Below are 20,174 nucleotides of genomic sequence, written 5' to 3' on the forward strand. Positions count from 1 at the left end.
TTTTGCCGAGGTAGCAGGTATTGCTGCAGATACCTTATTAGGAGTTAATGATGACTGAAGCACCGATAACTTACACTGGGCTCATCAGAAGATGCTAATGCACAGTCACAAGGGGAGTCAGCCAATGGCAATATGACCCCTGAAGGGGCTCTGTTATTAGTAGGGAATGGAGTGTGGTTAATTTTCAGTAACATAAGGGCCTTTCTGTCTTGAAGGGCCACAAGATTTGTGGAGCTTACAGGCTCCTTTCCCTCTCTGAAAACATCTCCATTTCAGGGCATGACTGCTTGGAAACTCTTCAAGGTCAGTGTTATGGAGTTTCATATCAACTCTGGCTTCTCCCCCATTTATTCTTCATGTGGGTATCTTCACAGGAAGGGATAATCTAGCATTAAACAATTAACCAGCTTAATCAGTGAGTGGTGCTTGTGTGCTTGCTGGCAAAGTACTCAAGGTACACTGGCAAGCATAATTTCTAATAGCAAGTTGCTTGTTTCTAATAGCAAGTTGATAGGCAGAACAAAATATCCCCAACTTCGGGGCAGGGAGAAGGGGCAAAACGGTGGGTGAGTGGGGATCTTCTGTCATAGATACCTTATGAAACAAGAGTAACATGATAGGTATTGTCTAGAATCAAATAGGTTAAAGTAGTTCTGCCATTGACTGTTACAATAACGAGAAAATGACCTTTTTAAAATTGAGAAAGATAGACACCCACACACCCACTACTGAAAACTCCAGGGGAACCCAAATGACTTATAAATGGTGAGAATGAGTGCTGGACCATTCTGAACTTGGAAAGAAGTTTTAAATCACCATTGACTAAACCTGGGTTCATGATGTAATAAAGCCCAAGCACCAGTGACTTGGAGAAAAAAATTATGTAGAAAATTCCATGTGGCTGCCCTAAGATTCTCCTGGATAGGAAATTATCTCAGGCTGACTAAAAGCTTACCAAACTTGTCTTAACATTTCTCTGTCTCTGCTGAAGATTCAGATCTGCTAAGGAGAAACTCTGTGAGATGCAGACAGAAAGGCACTTAAATATGGGTCTCTTGGACATAGTTTGAACTAACATATTGATGGTCAAGTGAAGCAAAACTGGATAGACACTGTTTCATATAAAAGTCGAGGGAACTTTTCAGTTCTTATTTGCTGAGATGTACCTCAGTGAGACAGGATGTGAGAAAATATTGGCAGGATATTAACTGGTAAAGGTATAACTGTCAATATTTGGGGAAGAATTTAGCCTCAGTCCACTGCAATGCCTCATCCTTAAGAAAGTTGGTGTAGTGCTGTTCTGTTTCCACATCCAGAAGCGCTTTACTTTGTGAGTTGAAGGCACTGCTAAATCTTTTTGGCCAGATCCTCTGGACTAACTGAGCTGTGCTCAGCACGGGAAAGGGAAGCCACAAAGGTTCATGTCACCTTTGCAGCACCTTAATCCTGTGGCCAGTTGGGGACCAATCAGTTTTCTGGCACAAGTTAGTTCAGTCATCTTTATAAGGAGCAAGAATCAGATTTAGCCTGGCAGATAGAAGTCCAGGAGAATCATGTAACCTGTTTTCTTCTGAATTTACTCAGGACTTCTGCTGCCTGAGGGAAAGCAAGAAAGGTTCTCCCTAGTGGCGGGAGAAATCATCCATCGCTGCTGTGGTAATTTCTTGATTTCTGGAGCACAATACTGGTAACTTTTTGTTCAGGGATGTAAGAAACAGATCTTTCTGGTCTATCTTTCTCGAGAGACGTTTGTTCCCCCTCTAACTAATCCAGGTGTCAATCTTGGCGGTCCATTACTGGTTATCTGAACCGGGTTGCAATTCTGCTTACCCTTCATGCCAGGCAGGTGGAAACTAGAAATATTCAGAATGATATTTCCCACCTTTTTAACCTTGATGACCTCCTACCACGGAGTCCAGGTTCATCTTATGTTGCTTACTGAGTACAACTTTGTGTCCTAATCGTATGCATATAAAATTCTGACCTAAATACAGCCACACACCCTTTGGAAATAACAGGTTCTGAAAAATCGGAGGGCATAAAGGACCTCCCTGAACTCCAGGATATTCTTGTAATGTCTGCATTTTAACAAGAACCTAAATTCTGTAATTATGAAACTCTTTGGAATAGTTTCTCTTCCCATAATACATACATAGATAGTTCATTCTTAATTGTAAATTCTCTCTCAGCTCTCAAAAAGTCAGCTATTGAAGGTATTTTTGTCATATGGAGATACTGAGTGTCTGTGACTAGAGAGGTTTCAGAGTAACAGCCGTGTTAGTCTGTATTCGCAAAAAGAAAAGGAGTACTTGTGGCACCTTAGAGACTAACCAATTTATTTGAGCATGAGCTAGAGAGACCACAATATCCTTTTAAGGGTGATTTACAAGGTGGTATGCCATAGGCATGATCAGTAATGTTGTAACCATTAGATCCAACATCTGCAGCATGGCCCTGGCTAATATCTGCTGGCAACCACATAGCTTTTTTACAAAATCCGAAGTATCTTTGAGCCATGTTTAGTAGAAATTTTTAAAAATATTTCAGTTGTCTCATGCTTCTTAATCTGGGATTTAGGTGTAGTTTATGATTAATATAATGATACCACATCCTGGTGGTGATTTGAACATATCCTTGAACTCTTCCCAGAGTCTTTCATTCTTCATAATCCAAAAATCCAGATAAGGGAGCAACTGCACTTCAGTTCTGGGCAGATATTGAGCCAGATCCTGGCTCTTCTTCTGACTGCTTTATGATGTTCTGATTGTTCAAAGCAGCAGTTAAGCTTGCAGCGCAGCATGCTTGCATAGGGGGAATCCTCAAGTAGTATAGAACCACCACAGTGGGTTCTGTACCGCTCCTTTCCAGGGTTCCATTGCAAGGGCGAAAGGGAACAAGGCTGGGGTGTCACTGTGTCCTGGTAACCCTTGGATGCTAAAATGCCACCTGGGGCTGTTAGCAGTTGGACATAAATCAGAGTAGCCCCGAGGCTGATCTAATTTATGCTGGGGACTGAACTGTCCCTGACTGGTCTCAGGATGCGGGAGCATGAAAAGTGACTGAAAGCCAAATTTGCGTCCCTCCCTTGTGCCAAGTTAAGCTTAACTAGAGTTAAAGATTTAGCCCATTGTATTGTCTAGCTATTTTGCTATAATCATAAACATCCAATAAACACATGTGATATTGCTTTTGGCCTATAAAAACTAGAAATATTACTTTCCCCCTGAGAAATCTTAGATTCATCTTTTAACTGTGATATACTTCCCTGTGTATTGCATCTATTAAGTCCAGGGCAAATACCAGTCTTCTTTTTGCAGCAACAGTAGAATTGCTTAACAAGGCAACATTCTGAATATTCTTTCTATGACTGATACAGGTATACAAAGGAGATATGCCCAGGACAGGCTCCAGTCCTCTTACAGAACATTTTTGCCTCAGGAAATCCTGAGCTTGGAATAAAACCCCTTCCCTCTTTAAACTGTATTTTTATATTACTGGCAGTTTAGCCATGATTATTTGCAATGATTTTTTCCTGATACTGTTGAATTTGAGTGCATGCTGACATGTTTATATAATACTGTAACTTAGCATGTTGCTTTACAGAGATTTAAGTAGACCGATTCTGAAAAATTTACAATCTGAATTAGACAAACAGAATATGAAGAAAGACAGAGTATGTAAAAAGGAGGGATGAGGAAAATAATGCAAGTCATCACAGAGTAGGCAAATCATCTGCATTCTGAGTATTTTTTAAGTATGGACTGATATCAAGGGAATGTAGTACACATTATGGCATAGAAGTTCATATGGTAAACAAATGGAATGAAGTGCATTTTAAAGAAGGATATGGAGGAGCGTGAAGATGGTTGGCAGGAAAGGGGGCTAGCTTTTCACACACACGGAGCAGCATAAAAAAGTAGTAATGAAGGCAAGAGTGAGAAGAGATGACAAAGGAAGTCACAAGAAGAGAAGAGTAGACAAAGTGCAGGGGAGTGAAGTGGGTGACTATCAGAGAGGAGATTCAGTGCTGGGGACTGTTGAGGTGGACGGACACATATGGGTAAGGGGAACAAAGTGGTTGAATGTGGAAGAAACAATTTATAAAATAACAAGTGGGTTCATTGGCTGAAAAGTGCTCTGATTGGTGAACATATCCACTGCATGTATGGTTGTCTGGGCTGCAGTCACATTAGACACCAAACCAAACAACTGGTAAAGGTGTACATTGTATTATAGGATTTAGCATACCAGAAACAGATCTGTAAGGCTCAGTGTCCAACATCAAGAGCATCCCAGGTTGTGTACTACATAGTGAGTAGTATGCCTGACCAGAGCTTGAGAGTAGACTTCAATTTTAGACTTCCAGGCTGGAGGTGAGCATCCCAGGGAGTGACATTAAAGTTCCAATACCAGTGACACCTTTAACCTTTGTCAGAAGCCTTTAATTTCAGGTCAGACTTAGGAAAGCTAGTGAAAATGTTCTAAAGATGTTAAAGCACCCGTGGGTAGTGGAATAATTTTACCCCAAAATTGCAGGGGATAGAGAAATCCCTGCAAGACCCTAGCTTATGAACAAATTCAGGCTGGAAATTAGAAAAAGGTTTCTAACCAACAGAGGGGTGAGGTTGTGGAACAGACTACCAGTAGGAGTTGCGGGTACCCACAACTTATTAGTTTTAAGAGACAGCTGGACAAATTTTTGAGTGCAATTGTATGATGGGATTGTTTGTGATGACAGGAGGCAGGGCTTAACAGCCCTGAGGCTCAGTTCTGGTTTATATCTTATTTTCCTAAAAGATCATGCTTCAGAGGTTCAGCCAGCCACTGGCAGTGGGTCAGGAAGGATTTCTCCACCTCCAGTGTATTCTTGGGCAGCGACAGGGGTTATCTCCTTCCCTGAAGCATCAGGGAGATAGAGATTGAGCTGTGGTCTTCCCTGTCAGATGTCCTGAGGTGGTACCAAGCATTCTCTCATTCAGGTCCTTGGCTGACGGGTTCTTGCTCACATGCTCAGGGTCTAACTGATCGCCATATATGGGCTTGAGAATAGTTTTCCCCCTGGCTCAGACTGGTAGTGACCTGGGGCTTTTTTGTCTTCCTCTGCAACGTGTGGGTGCGAGTCACTTGCCAGGATTATCTGCGTACATCCCAATTAATCATTTCCCTGCCATTGCAGGGGTCTTGGACACAGGGGCACCTCAGTCCCTCCTATTTTCTACCAGTGGCATGTACTAGTTTAGTCTCCTGTGAGCTGTAATACTTTGGTGTGATTAAGATTGTTGGGTTCAGTGTGTGAGTACTAGAGTGACCAGATGTCCCAATTTTATAGGGACAGTCTTGATATTTGGGGCATTTTCTTACATAGGTACCTATTACCTCCCATCCCCTATCCTGATTTTTCACACTTGCTATCTTGTCATCCTAGTAAGTCCTGGGTGGTGTTGGTGGCCTATGATATACATGAGATCAGACTAGATGATCTGGAGATCCCTTCAGGCCTTGAACTTTATGACTCTTCTTCCCTACCACCAGATACAAGTTCCAACACCACATGCTGTCAAACCCTATCTTTACTCTGCCAATGATGCCTACTTGTTCACTTCTTAGCATAGGAACTCTAATGCTTGACTGAGGTTCTTAGCTGCTCCCATAATATAAATAGTAAATAATAATGTTATGTCCTCACTTACCCCTTTTAGAAAAAACAAACAAAAACAAAACAAATACAAAACAGACCCTCAGCTTACACTATGGCCTCTTCCTGCTTCTCCTTCTATAGTACCATCTTGGACTGGCTCCTGCCCTGTGGTGCAGCCATCTCTAGACATCATGCCAAGCCTCCATTCTCCCCTAAATGCTCCTCTCTCTCCTATTTCCCTTCCAGACTTCTCTTCATGTGAGAATGTAAAAACTCCTCTCCTCTTGGCTCTTCTACTTCCCACAAACTCCTTAAATGTCTCCTCCTCCAACCTTCCCTTCTCAAGACTTTCCCCCAAATTCTAAGCTTTCCTATATCAGAAGCTCCCAAACTCTCTCCTCCAGCCAGCTGATGCACAAAGCAGCCTCAGTCTCACCTCTTCTCCCCTGCCCCACATTCCTCCAAAGCCAACCACAATTAGTCATGGCAGGAGGAAACATATTGCTGTTCCCCCTGATAGTTGTGACCATGACTATGGCCTCTTTCAAAACAAGTGGCCTGGATGCTAAGTCACAGACTTTTCATTGTAGTATCAGATTCTGATTCCTATGAGGACCCTTTTTTTTTGGTCTTCTGCTTCAACTTTAAGTCAGACTTATAGTCTGCTTCGGGGAGCCCAACCCTACCCTGATGCACCTTCTCCAGGACCAGATTGCTCCAGGTAACATCCTTGAATATAAATCACACTCAGAAGAGGAGTCATGGTCTGTTCCAAGACACCACAAGCAACTTTCTAAAAGGGGGACATCTTCCCAGTTGCATCTGAGCCACCTCTTGAACAAATCCACAAAAGGAAAGACAAATTACAAACAGAATCCTGTGAGGTGAAGACAACTCTATTCACCGTATAAAAACTTCATTTTAACTTAACATTGGAAGACAGCAAACGATAATAGAATTATAAAACTTAACTAAAATATATTCAATGTTAAACATAGTGGCTACAATGTATGTGTCTTTAAAAAGAATATCAGGGTTAGCTCTTCAACAAACAAAAGCAAGAAAGGAATGGATAGTTAGAATAAGTGCTTATTTAGAATTTTACCTGAGGGTGTTCCCCTCACTAATGAACTGAGAGCACAGACCAAGAATGGATACCTATTATAAATTACTTATTTTTGGAGAATCACTATGTTTCTAACTTTAGTTAATAAAATAAATTATTGTTATTATGCACATTCAGGATAGAGAATCAGTAAAATGTAGACCAAACTCTGCCCTCTCCACAAAGTAAGTAAAATTCACATTTTTTACTTTGTAATATACCTTACCATAAAAATCAAGATTGCTTGAGGAGGAAAATGTATCACCTGAATAAATATAATATAGTTTAAAAATAGGTAAAACTGAAATTCTCTTGATATATTTCCTACACTAGCCAGTTATCAAACTTGGATTCTAATCATGCTGATTACAAGAAGCACCTAATTAAATACTTTTAATGAATTTCTACTGAACTACTTTGGGTGACTAATCTTAAGCATATCAAACATATCTAGAAGAAAGAAGACAACTTGATATGTTACATAATATGACACACAGTGCTTGTTATGTAAGCCCTTTAAATGTTAATTTTTTATTAAAAAGTTCCACCCTTCTTGTCAACATATTATTAACAGCAAAATGAGAACTAAAGCTAAAAACATTTCATTTAAAGTAGTCAAATATAAGGTGAGGTCTTGCACAACATCTAATGACACATATGGCCTGACAGAACTTGTGCTGGATAAAAATGCCAAAACAGACTACTTTCCAGGTTGTCAACTTCCAGCGACAGATATTTATTAACTAATTAAATGGTCTTATCACATTCTTGTCTAACTGAAACTTAATGTGAAATAACTACAACACAATTATAGTGCACAATACATTTTAGGTGCTTCATTCATTTCCTACAGTGAAAACAAATGTGAAATTCTGAAGGTGAGTGTAACCCAGCATGTATGCATATTGTACTCACGGCTATGTGGGACTTTTCCTTTGTATATTATTACTGGCATTTGCAATACCTGAAAGCTTGCACAGTACTTGATTTTTGCTGTTCCAAATGTAGCTGTGTAGATTTTGTGAAATCATTTTATGACAATCTAGCTTATTGTTTTCCTTAGGAGATAAAATTTGCACCCTCTAGAGTAAAGAAGAAAAACACCTGACCTTGAAGGGTTTGGACACCATACCAGACATGCCAACACTCCCTAAATTTTTGTAATCCTCCCAATTTTTATACGTAACTATGAAATTACTAATTCAGGTTTAAATCTCTGAATTTTGCAAGTACATACATTATAAATATAAAAGATATGTGTGTATGTCACTCACCACCAGTCAAGTCTGATGAACACAGCAAATAGGGTGCAGCCATGGGGGGCATTATTCTCCACCATCCATCAGGCACATGTGCAGATCGTGCAGTGAATGGGTTGGGAGTGCTGCTGGATTCACTGCCCATGCCACAATCTGCATGTTGTGTGCTAACTACCCCGCGTGGACCCTGCTGGACTATTGTTAACACTCTAGGTATCAATGAATCCAGCGCACCAAACCGCATTGACAATTGCTGCAGCTTGTCCCAGATCAGACCCTCACTGCGCAGTCTGTGGGGGAGGAGAAGCTGGAAGGGCAGGAGGAGATGGCGGTGGCAGCAGAGGTGGCGAGAGGAAATATTACAGAGCAGGGAGAAGAGGACGAGGATCATTCGGGGAAGGAGGTTCAGGCCTGGGACTGGCCAAGGTAATTAAGGGCCCTAGGTGGCACAGGAGTGCAGCTTTCCGAGGACCAATTCTCTGCTTCTGCCTGTTTGGGGACGAGGGTTAGGGGCACAGTGGGGATGGCAGGTTCCCCCCATTTGCCTTAGATAGGGAAAGGAGGGAGGAGAGGTCCCAGTTTTTCCGAGGTGGGGGAGGGAAGGGGAAAAGGGGGGGAGAGACATCCCAGTTTCTGCAGGGAGAGGAAAAGGGGCAGGGGAGAGAGAGGTCTGGCTTTCTAAGAGGAGAGGTGAGGGGAGAGGAGGTGAGGAGGAGACAGATGTCCAAGCATCCTCCCTAATTCTTTTCATAAACAACCCTAAAAGTCTCAGAGCAAGGTTGGCATCTCTGCGATACACCTTTAGTAGTAGCAAAATAAGAAAATGCTTTCCCCCAGTACAACAAGCTGGCTGAACACCTGACTTCTTCAATACATCAATACATCATTAGTTTTATTGCAGCCAATATTTTGGTCCTCCAGCAAACTCAGAGAAAATAGACATACTTCTCAAAAGGAATATCCTATTATTGTAAATATTTGCAAATACTGTTGCTTCCACTGTATGTTCAGTATCCTGATGAATTATCACTTCATAAATAACAGCATGGTATTAGTGCTGAATATCAGGCTGAAAAAATGAATTGGCATTGACACCAAGAATTTGAAGGCTTATTGCCTTTACTACTTGATTGGAAGACTACTTGCACTGGCTGGTAAGAAAGCCCTCAGAAGTAGACATTTTTAGAACTGTTTTTTCAAACACGTACTGTTCAGTACAGCTAGGTTACCACCACAATAAGAGTAAGTTGAAGCAAGTTTAGAATGCTTCAGTCTATTTAGAATCAGCCTGGCAACTAGTAGTAGTTTATTTCTTATGCTATTAGGAGAAAGAAGAATTATTAACATCATAAAACCAGCAATGATATTGAACACCACCAAGGGCTCATTTCTATCCCTATTCTGCATCACCTTAAATAAGTGTGAAAAACTCAACAGTTGCTATGACCCAAACTAAAGAAATTTCATCTTGTTGTTTATAGCAGCACCAGCTATCCAAGTTATCATTCACACTCTGCATTTCCAAAATCTAATCTGGATAAAGAATTAGGTATTGAAAAATCATAGAAAGAATTGTTGGAGAAAAAGAACTGAGCAACATATTCTAAGTTTAAGAAAAACTGGAAAAGAAAAAGGAAGTATGCTGCTGTGCGTATTCTACCTGAAGAAAAAATATTTTAACTTAGGCCTGGTCTACACTACGGGGTTAGGTAGAATTTAGCTGCGTTAGGTCAATTTTAAAATGACTGCGTCCACACAATCAACCCCGTTCCGTCGACTTAAAGGCCTCTTAAAATCGACTTCTGTACCCCTCCCCGGCGAGGGGAGTAGCGCTAAAATCAACCTTGCTGGGTCGAATTTCGGGTAGTGCGGACACAAATCGACGATATTGGCCTCCGGGAGCTATCCCAAAGTGCTTCATTGTAACCACTCTGCACAGCACTTTGAACTCCGATGCACTAGCCAGGTACACAGGAAAAGCCCTGGGAACTTTTGAATTTCATTTCCTGTTTGGTCAGCGTGGCGAACTCAGCAGCACAGGTGACAATGCAGTCCCCACAGAATCGCAAATGAGCTCCAGCATGGACCGAAAGGGAGACACTGGATCTGATTGCTGTATGGGGAGAAGCATCTGTGCAGGCAGAACTCCAATCAAAGAGAAGAAATGCAAATAAATTTGCCAAAATCTCATAGGGCATGTTGGAGAGCGGCTACAACAGGGACACACAGCAGTGCTGCGTGAAAGTTAAGGAGCTGAGGCAAGTCTACCAAAAGACAAAGGAGGCAAATGGTCGCTCTGGGTCAGAACCCCATACATGCCACTTCTATGATCAGCTGCATGTCATTCTTGGAGGGGACCCTACCAATACCTCACCACTGTCCGTGGACACCTGCAAGGGGGGAGTCTCATGCAATAGGGAGGAGGATTTTGTGGATGAGGAGGTGAAGGAGGAGGAGAATGCGCAGCAGGCAAGTGGTGAATCCGTTCTCCCTGGCAGCCAGGACCTTTTCATCACCCTGGAGCCAATACTCTCCTAAGCAGGATCCCCGACCCTGAAGCCGGAGAAGGCACCTCTGGTGAGTGCACATTTGCAACTACAGTACAGGGTTTAAAAGCAATAGTGTTTAATGTTTGATTTGCCTGAAGAATTGGGTTGCATTCGTGGCCAATACAGCTACTGGAAAAGTCTGTTCACATGTCTGTGGATGGAGCTGGAATCCTCCATGAATATCTCCATGAAGCTCTCTTGGAGGTACTCTGAAAGTGTTCTGGAATCACTGCAGCACAAAGCATGGCAGCGAATGGTCCTGGGTTTTGGTCGCATTCAAGCAACATTTGGTCTTTATCTTTCTGTGTTAGCCTCAGGAGAGTGATATCGTTCATGGTCACCTGGTTGAAATAGGGGAATTTTTGTAAGGGAACAGTAAAAGGACCCCATTCATGCTGGGCTGTTTGCTCTTGGCTAAAAGGGATCATCCCGGAGAATAGCCACGTGGTGTGGTGGGGGGAGGTGCACATCCACCCGAAAACCACAGTCCCTCCTTTTAAATGTGAAACCCAACCCATTGCTTGCTATGGGAAAGAATGGCGCTGCAGTTTGAAACCATTCCCACATGTTATGCGTAAGAAGCCAACCCCATGTACCCTTTGCCTTACCATGGCTGCATGGAAACCGAATTCTGTTGCCCAGCTCTGTGTGATGTGTCACCATACCGGCAGGCGCTCAATATAAAAGGCAATATGCGACCTTGTACCTAAAGCACATGTGCTGTCTGCTGTGAATTGCTTGATTCACTGTGAAAGAGTCTCCCTTTTGCTCTCAGAAATGTATCATCTTAAATTTTACTCTCCCTTTTTATCTCCCCACAGATGCAAATGTTTCTAGGCTCCCCCTATCATCTCTGTCCCTGAGGTTATCGCAGATTAGAAGGCGAAAAACACACACTTGCGATGACATATTTTCTGAGCTCATGCAGTCCTCTTGCACTGATAGGGCACAGCTGAATGCATGGAGGCATACAGTGTTAGAGGCTAGGAAAGCATTATGTGAGCGCGAAGAGCAAAGGCAGGAGCGTGAAGAGTGGAGGCAGGAGGTGATGCTAAGGCTAATGGGGGAACAAATGGACATGATGAAATGTCTGGTGCAGCTGCAGGAAAGCCAAAAAGAGCACAGACCCCCGCTGCATCCATTGTACAACCGCCCAAGTTCCATTCCCTTCTCATCCAGAAGCCCAAGAATGCGGGAGGTGGGGGAGACTCTGGGCACCCAGCCACTCCACTCCATAGGATGGCCAAAGCAACAGAAGGCTGTCATTCAAACAGTTTGATTTGTAGTGTGGCTACAATAAGCAATGTGGCTTTGTTTTTTCCTCCTCCCCCACTCCACCCCACCCCACCTACCTTGTCAGTTATCACCCCTTTTTTTTTAATTAATAAAGAAAGAATGCATGGTTTCAAAACAATAGTTACTTTATTTTGAAGGGGGGAGGGTCGTTGTCTTAAGAGGGAATTAAAATCAACAAAGGGGGCAGGTTTGCATCAAGGAGAAATACACACAACTGTCACACCGAAGCCTGGCCAGTCATGACACTGGTTTTCAAAGCCACTCCGATGCGCAGCGCACCTTGCTGTGCTCTTCTAATCGCCTTGGTGTCTGGCTGCTCAAAATAGGATGCCAGGCGATTTGCCTCAACCTCTCACCTCACCATAAACATCTCCTTACTCTCACAGATATTATGGAGCACACAACAAGCATTAAGAACAATGGGAATGTTGGTTGCGCTGAGGTCTGACCTAGTCAGCAAACAGCGCCAGAGAGCTTTTAAACGTCCAAAGGCACATTCTACCACCATTCTGCACTTGCTCAGCCTATAGTTAAACTGCTGCTTACTATTGTCCAGGCTGCCTGTGTATGGCTTCATGAGCCATGGGAGCAAGGGATAGCCTAGGTCCCCAAGGATAACTATTGGCATTTCAACATCCCCAACGGTAATTTTCTGGTCTGGGAAGTAAGTCCCTTCTTGCAGCTGCTTGAACAGCCCCGAGTTCCTAAAGATGCGAGCGTCATGTACCTTTCCCTGCCATCCCACGTTGATGTCAGTGAAATGTCCCTTGTGATCCACCAGTGCTTGCAGCACCATTGAGAAGTACCCCTTGCAGTTTACATACTGGTTGGCAAGGTGATCTGGTTCTAAGATGGGGATATGCGTTCCATCTATCGCCCCACCACAGTTAGGGAAACCCATTGCAGCAAAACCATCCACTATGACCTGCACATTTCCCAGAATCACTACCCTTGATAACAGAACGTCAATGATTGCATTGGCTACTTGGATCACAGCAGCCCCCAAAGTAGATTTGCCCACTCCAAATTGATTCCCGACTGACCGGTAGCAGTCAGGCGTAGCAAGCTTCCAAAGGGCTATCGGCACTTGCTTCTCAACTGTGAGGGCAGCTCTCATCTTGGTATTCCTGTGCTTCAAGGTGGGGGAAAGCAACTCACAGAGTTCCAGGAAAGTGGCCTTACGCATGCGAAAGTTTTGCAGCCACTGTGAATCATCCCATACCTGCAACACTATGTGGTCCCACCAGTGTGTGCTTGTTTGCCGGGCCCAGAATCGGCGTTCCACTGTATCAACCAGCCCCACTGCCACCATGATGTCCCAATTGCCACAGCCCATGCTTTCAGGAACATCTATGTCCATGTCCTCATCAAAATTGTCCTCGTGCTGGCATCTCTTAGCCTGGTTCTGCATATACCTTCTGCATTATCCTGGAGTGTTTACAATGCTCACAACAGCAGTGGGGAGCTGAGTGGGCTCCATGCTTGCCGTGGTATGACATCTGCATGGAAAAAAGGCGCAAAACGATTGTCTGCCATTGCTTTCACGGAGGGAGGGGCAACTGACGACATGTACCCAAAACCACCCGTGACAATGTTTTTGCCCCTTCAGGCATTGGGAGCTTAACCCAGTATTTCAATGGGCAGCAGAGACTGCGGGAACTGTGGGATAGCTACCCACAGTGCACCGCTCTGTAAGTCAATGCTAGCCATGGTAGTGAGGACGCACTCCGCCGACTTAATGCGCTTAGTTTGGACATATGCAATCGACCGTATAAAATCAATTTCTAACAATCGAGTTCTATAAAATTGACCTAATTTTGTAGTGTAGACATATCTTTATTAGTATTTTCACAAACTTCTTAATTAAGTAAACACAATCAACTATGTGGGACTATTTTGCCATCTTGACACAGCTATATCTAAGGCTTTAGAAAAATGAATAATGAGTCATGGAAAGTCTAAAACAATCTTGTCACATCTATAGTGACAGGTAATATTAAGTAGGGCATCCACTCCAATCTGCTGTTACTGCTTATCTAAGAATCTCTCTTCCCTCTAGTTTCCCTTAGTTTCGGTCTTTATCTCTCCCCTTTTCATCCAGAAGATGCAGATATGGCTCATGAAGCTGACCATGACAAAAATTATATTAATTTCTTGTTGAACATTTAGTAAATACTTTAAAGATAATGTATTAGTTCTTTAGATTTTTTAAAAACTAGTTGAAATTACTTTTTATAGAGCAAATAATTTATGTATGATGCACAAGAGACTGAAGAGAATATAGTAGTATAAAATAAATAAATACACAGGGGGAGTTGTTAGAATCAAACAACAAGCGTTATAATCATTTTCACTTTATGTACTTCTATTATTCTGTGTTCTGACACAGCATACCCCATTCTTATAAATCAATGACAGTTATTCCTCTTCCTTCTCTACCTTTCTAGCAGTCATAAAAAATATCTCAATCATTTAAAAATTCTACATGGACTTTATGAACCTGAAAATCTTATTGGGAATACTCACAAGTTTGATTGTCTAAAGCTCTATCAGGTCCAATCACTATTTCATACACAGTAATATTTTTAACTTTTAAATGTAATGCGTTATGAATTTAGTGCTTGTAAGAGGTGTGATGTTGACAACCCTGGGTCTGCAAATCTCCATTTTTACCCAGAACAGATACAAAATGAACTGGAGCAGTGCAATTTTCACTACCATGTCAATATGCCTCATCCTTTACTTGGATCTAAGGGTAGTTCAATCTTCATACTTTTTCAATCCCTGGCCTTTCTGCTGAGGCTGCCCACGAGGGAGCATACTATAACTATACTGGTGCTTTTAGGCTCCTGGCCACTGAAAACTGGAGGGGAACGACCAAAATCATTTTAAATGGGCTAACAAACAGCCAACACATGGCAACAACCTTCAGTCACTATTGATCTGGGCTGGATCTGATTCAGTCACCTACAGAAGAAAAGCTTTATATCTCATTAGTAATCACCGAAACCATCCACCAAGAGCACTGAATTTTAATGACTCCAAAAGAATAAAAAATGAAGAACCTACATTATGAGATGTTACAGTAATTAGATTCATTCTCTAAAATAGATTACCTTGAAGAGATCATGTAGAAGATTTCAAAATCATGGATGACACTATTCAACCACTGAAACTTTGTCTACACCAGAGAAATTTGGTATTGTTTGGGCACCCTACCATGATTGTAACCAACTCTAAAACCAAGTGACTACACACTAAAATGCTCCTAATGGTGCACAGACACTTATTCACACCACCATTTGGATTACATTTGATTTGAGCAAGGCTAACCGCTCTGTAGTCTTCAATGTCATGCTCTCTCCAGGGGTGCATTGGCACTCTGGATATGAATCACTAGTATGATAGTGCCAGTGGTGCAAACAGTCTGCCCTCTGCCATTCAGCAGTGGACTGGTCACTCCCTAGATGGTTTTTCTGCACTACTCTATGCAGGAATCAAGTTTCGCAGCAGTAAATTTCCTGTACAAATAACGATGTACCACTATGGAGGTCATTTGTACGCTATTTTCACAGATATCAACCTCTTCAACAGCAGTCTGTTTCATATTGCTTCAATCACTAGCAAATCTCAGAGGTAGTGTACTATGAGCATACTGTCAACTGGCCTGAGGCTGATGTGAGGGCATTGGTGACCACGCTGAGACCATCTAGCTCTGCAGTTCTCAACTAGGGGTATACATACCCCTGAGGGTACGCACAGATCTTCCAGGGGGTACATCAACTCATTTAGATATTTGCTTACTTTTAAAACAGGCTACAAGAAAAGCACTAGTGAAGTCAGTACAAACTAAAATTTCATATAGACAAGGACTCGTTTATACTGCTCTATATACTATATGCTGAAAGGTAAGTACAATATTTATATTCCAATTGATTTATTTTGTAATTGTATGGTAAAAATGAGAAAGAAAGCAATTTTTCAGTAATAGTGCGCAGTGACACATTTGAATTTTATGTTTGATTTTGTAAGCAAGTAGTTTTTAAGTGAGGTGAAACTCGGGAGCACACAAGTCAAATCAGACTCCTGAAAGGGAAGCAGTAGTCTGGAAAGGTTGAGCGCCACTGATCTAACTAAACTCAGCAATAAGGAACACTTTGGTCTATGACAAAAGTATATGAGCAACTAGCTGGGATGAGCATAACTCACAGTGGCAAAAAGTGCCATGAAAAAATCTAGGGACTTATGGTCTCATACAAGACTAGGGACAATTGTAATATATTGTGTGCAGAGAGGAGAAGATGTCTAACCTTTGAGGACCTGGACTAAATTCTGGACTCATCCTTCTACACAGCCTGATGTTCTAAAGAGCACATTGGTTCCAGGTAATACTGTCAGAAGGGATGAAGAGAAGGAGAAGGAGGACTTCAGCTCTGAAAACTAAGTAGATCAGAGAGACGAGGAACTGGGTTGGAAGATGCCTGAGACCTTGCTGGGATCGCAAGATCTGTTTTGAAGTCCCAATACCCAGATTTGGCTAGGGAGATGAAGGCTGTCAGTTCAAAAAGAGGAGGATGATAACTTGGGGGGCAAAAGAGCCTTTACTTCAGGTATGCAGCATTTTATTTTAGCATGTACTAATAATGGCTGAAAGAACAGAAGGTGGAAATGTCTACCTGTCCCCTTGCTCCTCCAGGTAGCTGCAAGTGTGAAGAACCTCTGAAAATGAGAACTTATGTAGGTTAAATTTGAAAATGTTTGGTTTTTAAACATACAGAGGAGATTGAAAGTTATGGTGGAAATGTACAGAGGTGGAATTAAGATGAAGCACAAAAGGAAGAGCTATGTTGGTTTGTCTGGCCCTTTTCTTTCTTTTAAGTTACTTTGTTCATTTTCTGCAGTGTTTTAAATTTTAATCCAATTTTAAAAGCCTCAACTTCAGCTTTATTTCACGGTCATTAACTGAACTATAAACAAATATTAAAGAATAAATTCTAATTTAGATATGTAGCACACACACAAAAAATCTACTCATGTACATATATGGACTAGCACGTAATATTACTGGTCATCTATTTATGTCTCCACAATCTTAATGACAGCCATTAATCAGAATATTTTATAAAAATTAGAAGTATGGATGCTAAATGAAAGAAACATGTTCCACTGACGGGGCATACTAAGAAATTTTAAAAAAACAAACTGAACTTCAAATTTTCAGTCTTTCTCTTGCTTGTTTCTGCAAAAAAGAGAGAAATTTTCCCATTGCACTTCATTATACAAACAAGCATGCAACAAGACAAAAACTTGATCTACAGGAGCCATATCTTATCCTGCAAGCTGTACATACATTTTAAGTGTATAAAACAAATTCTCATGCTTACACTTCTGAACTGTCCCTCACTATCTTTAAACTCCATGCCCTTTTGTCTCCACTGCAAACATGTGAATCTTTCAGACAAATCTAATCCCCAGCATACATACTTTTATTTTAATTATTTTTCCTTTGCTTACTTTTTTGGGGGTATTCTTTCCTATACTTAGAATCATAGAAATGAAGGGCCAAAAGGAACCTTGAGAAGTCATCAAGTCCAGCTCCTTGTGCTGAAGCAGGACCAAATCAACCTAGACTGTCCCTGACCTCCAATGACGGGAATTCCACAACCTCCCTTGGAAGCTTATTCCAGAACTTAAACTGCTCTTACAGTTAGAACTAACCTAAATCTCCCTTGCTGCAGATTAAGCCCATTACTTCTTGTCCTACCTTAAGTGGACATGGAGAACAATTGATCACAGTTCTCTTTAGAACAGCCCTAAATGTATTTGAACACTTATCAGGTCCCCCCTCAATCTTCTCTTCTCAAGACTAAACTTTAACCTTTCCTCATACGTCAGGTTTTCTAAACCTTTTATCATTTTTGTTGCTGTCCTCTGGACTCCTTCCAATTTTTCCACATCTTTCTCGAAGTGTGGTGCCCAAAACTGGACACAATCCTTCAGCTGAAGCCTCACCAGTGCTCACCAGAGCAGAACAATTACCTCCCATGTCTTACATACACCTCTCCTGTTAATGCACCACGGAATGATAATAGCCTTTTTTGCAACTGCATCACATTGTTGACTCATATTCAATTTGTGATACTCTATAGCCCGAAACCTTTTCAGCAGTACTACCATCTAATCAATTTATTCCACATTTTGTAGTTGTCCATTTGATTTTTCCTTCCTAAGTGTAATAACCAGCTTTAATTTTTTCACAGCCTTGTGAATGAATATATTTCAGCATCTAAACCTGAGTTTCTCTCAGTAAAAAATTACAGCATTCTCCTTTACATGTTGCTTTATCAAAATTGTATTTAAAATTATGTTAGTTTGGGAGCAGAAGGATAGTTTAAGCCAAACACAATGAACACGTGTTAATCAATTTAAAAACACATACAGTTTTCTCAGACAATTCGGTTTTATTTTTCTTTAATACTTAGGACAATGATTAAACTCCGGGTCTTTAATGCCTGGTGCACTGATCAATTCCTAAGGACTTTTGATTATCATTACTGGGCATGGCGCTGAAAGTGTTTCTGTCAGGGGCCAGAAGAGCTGCAGGTGGGGGGAAATTGCCTACAGGGATCCCTGACTAGCCGAATTTGCTGGTGAACTTCCTTGCCCTCCCCTGCCCTTTTGATATGCCATACCTCCCTCTACTGCTGGTTCCTAACTGTTACCTCTGGCAGAGAATAATAGTAGGGAGGAGGTGGCAGTGTATTGTGGGTAACAAGGCTGGAAGTGGAAAGTGACTGGCAGAGAGCCTAGAGCTTCTCTGTTCAAGGAGATGGACTGGTAGCGAAAGACTGCTTGCTCACTCACCTAGAGGCTTTATTTCTTTCCAGGGAACCCGGGGGATCCTTTAAAAAAGGGAACACAAAGTCCCTTAAGATAGGAAATGAATAATCACTCTTAGGTTTGTACCAAAAAATCTTTCCTGTGGGGGAAGAAATCAGAACATTGAAAGCAGAGATATTCCATTGAACATGAAAACTGGTTGACTAGCTGGAATGAATACGAAGTCCAGCCAGTTGGCTAGAATCTACCTCTGTAAAATGACTTTTTTTACTCAAACAAAGGCAGTATGATCCTTATAATAGAATAACCCGAGTGGGAGAATTCACAGGGAATAAAGAAGACAAGAACCTTGACTGACTAAAGGGAAGCATAACGACTATTCAATAAATGAAACATAAAAATCAAAGGCTCTCTTATTCAGTTGACCTCTATTAATATATTCATATTAATATAAAATTCATATAAGTTAGAGCTGGAAAAGGCCTATTAATTTTTTCTGCCTCCATGTCAGTGTGGAATTGCTCCCCATTGAATATTCATTAGTGTTTTGTCTAGCTGAGTTTTACATGTCCCAAGTGATGACTTTCTATATTCTTTAAATATATGGTTTGTCTTTTATACCAGATGAAGTTTATTATGGTAGCAGGATCAAATGAATCTGACTTGTTGGAAAACTTTCAGGAAACTTCCTTCTCTTTTCAGTAAAGGTCTAATACTTTTGAACTATTCTTCTTGATGGCCTTCAAACTCCACATATATCCTCTGGTCTCAGTCACTAACTCAAGCAATCAGCGTGGGACCTTTAATGGTGCAAGCCACTGTTTTATACTCCTTAGGCTGAGTGACAGTCCAAAAGCAATAAATGTACTGGTCTGTCGTTGAGGAATTTATTTGGTTCTATTTTCTTCCTCTTTGCTCCAGAGGTACTGACAAAAGAAGAAGACCAAATAGCACCATAAATAACATTATGTAGCAGCAATCCCATAAGTTTCCATCAACAAGGCAGAAGAAATGCTGGAGAATTACATCAGTGAACTGGATATAGCAGAAAAATATTTCTTTTAGTTGCTGCTGCCTGGAAGATTGAAGAGGAGGAATTGGTGTGGTGAGGGTGCAGAATATGCTATTTTATAAATTAAATTGTTGAAAATAAAGCTACCTCTGAGAAGATAATGAAAATGATTTTCTTGTTTAATATGATTTAATCTTTGTCAAATTGTGTTTTTCATTTGGAGAAATTGGAGATATTTTCACAAAGGCTTCTTACAAATAAAATCAAGAGAAAACTTTATAATAGGCAGAATTTAACTTATTGTTATATAGAAATGTTATTTGCAATATGTTTTCCAGCTTTACTTAATAATTAAATGTTTCAGCTATTGTAAACATAAAATTCAAACTGTTTAAAAATAACATCTACATCTTTTTCCAAATTAAACCTCAAATATGCAAGCTTAGAGTATCATAAATATACATGCATATTATAT

At 41.2% G+C, this 20,174-nt stretch overlaps 1 protein-coding gene across 4 annotated transcripts in view; it reads right to left on the reverse strand.

Moving 5' to 3' along the window:
* The window catches only part of ELP4 (elongator acetyltransferase complex subunit 4), a 262,283-nt gene that overhangs the window by 28,681 nt on the left and 213,428 nt on the right, over nt 1-20,174 (reverse strand). Inside the window, exon 11 of one of the 4 annotated variants that reach the window (XM_077818466.1) lies at nt 13,242-13,346. The exons of the other annotated variants lie outside the window; for them this stretch is intronic. Coding sequence (XP_077674592.1) covers nt 13,242-13,346 — 105 coding nt within the window. Of the gene's footprint in view, nt 1-13,241; nt 13,347-20,174 lie in introns of those variants that run through there. 4 annotated transcript variants of the gene reach the window in all.

This window comes from Eretmochelys imbricata, chromosome 6 (genome assembly GCF_965152235.1).
Source record: "Eretmochelys imbricata isolate rEreImb1 chromosome 6, rEreImb1.hap1, whole genome shotgun sequence".
Classification (NCBI taxonomy): Eukaryota; Metazoa; Chordata; order Testudines; family Cheloniidae; genus Eretmochelys; species Eretmochelys imbricata.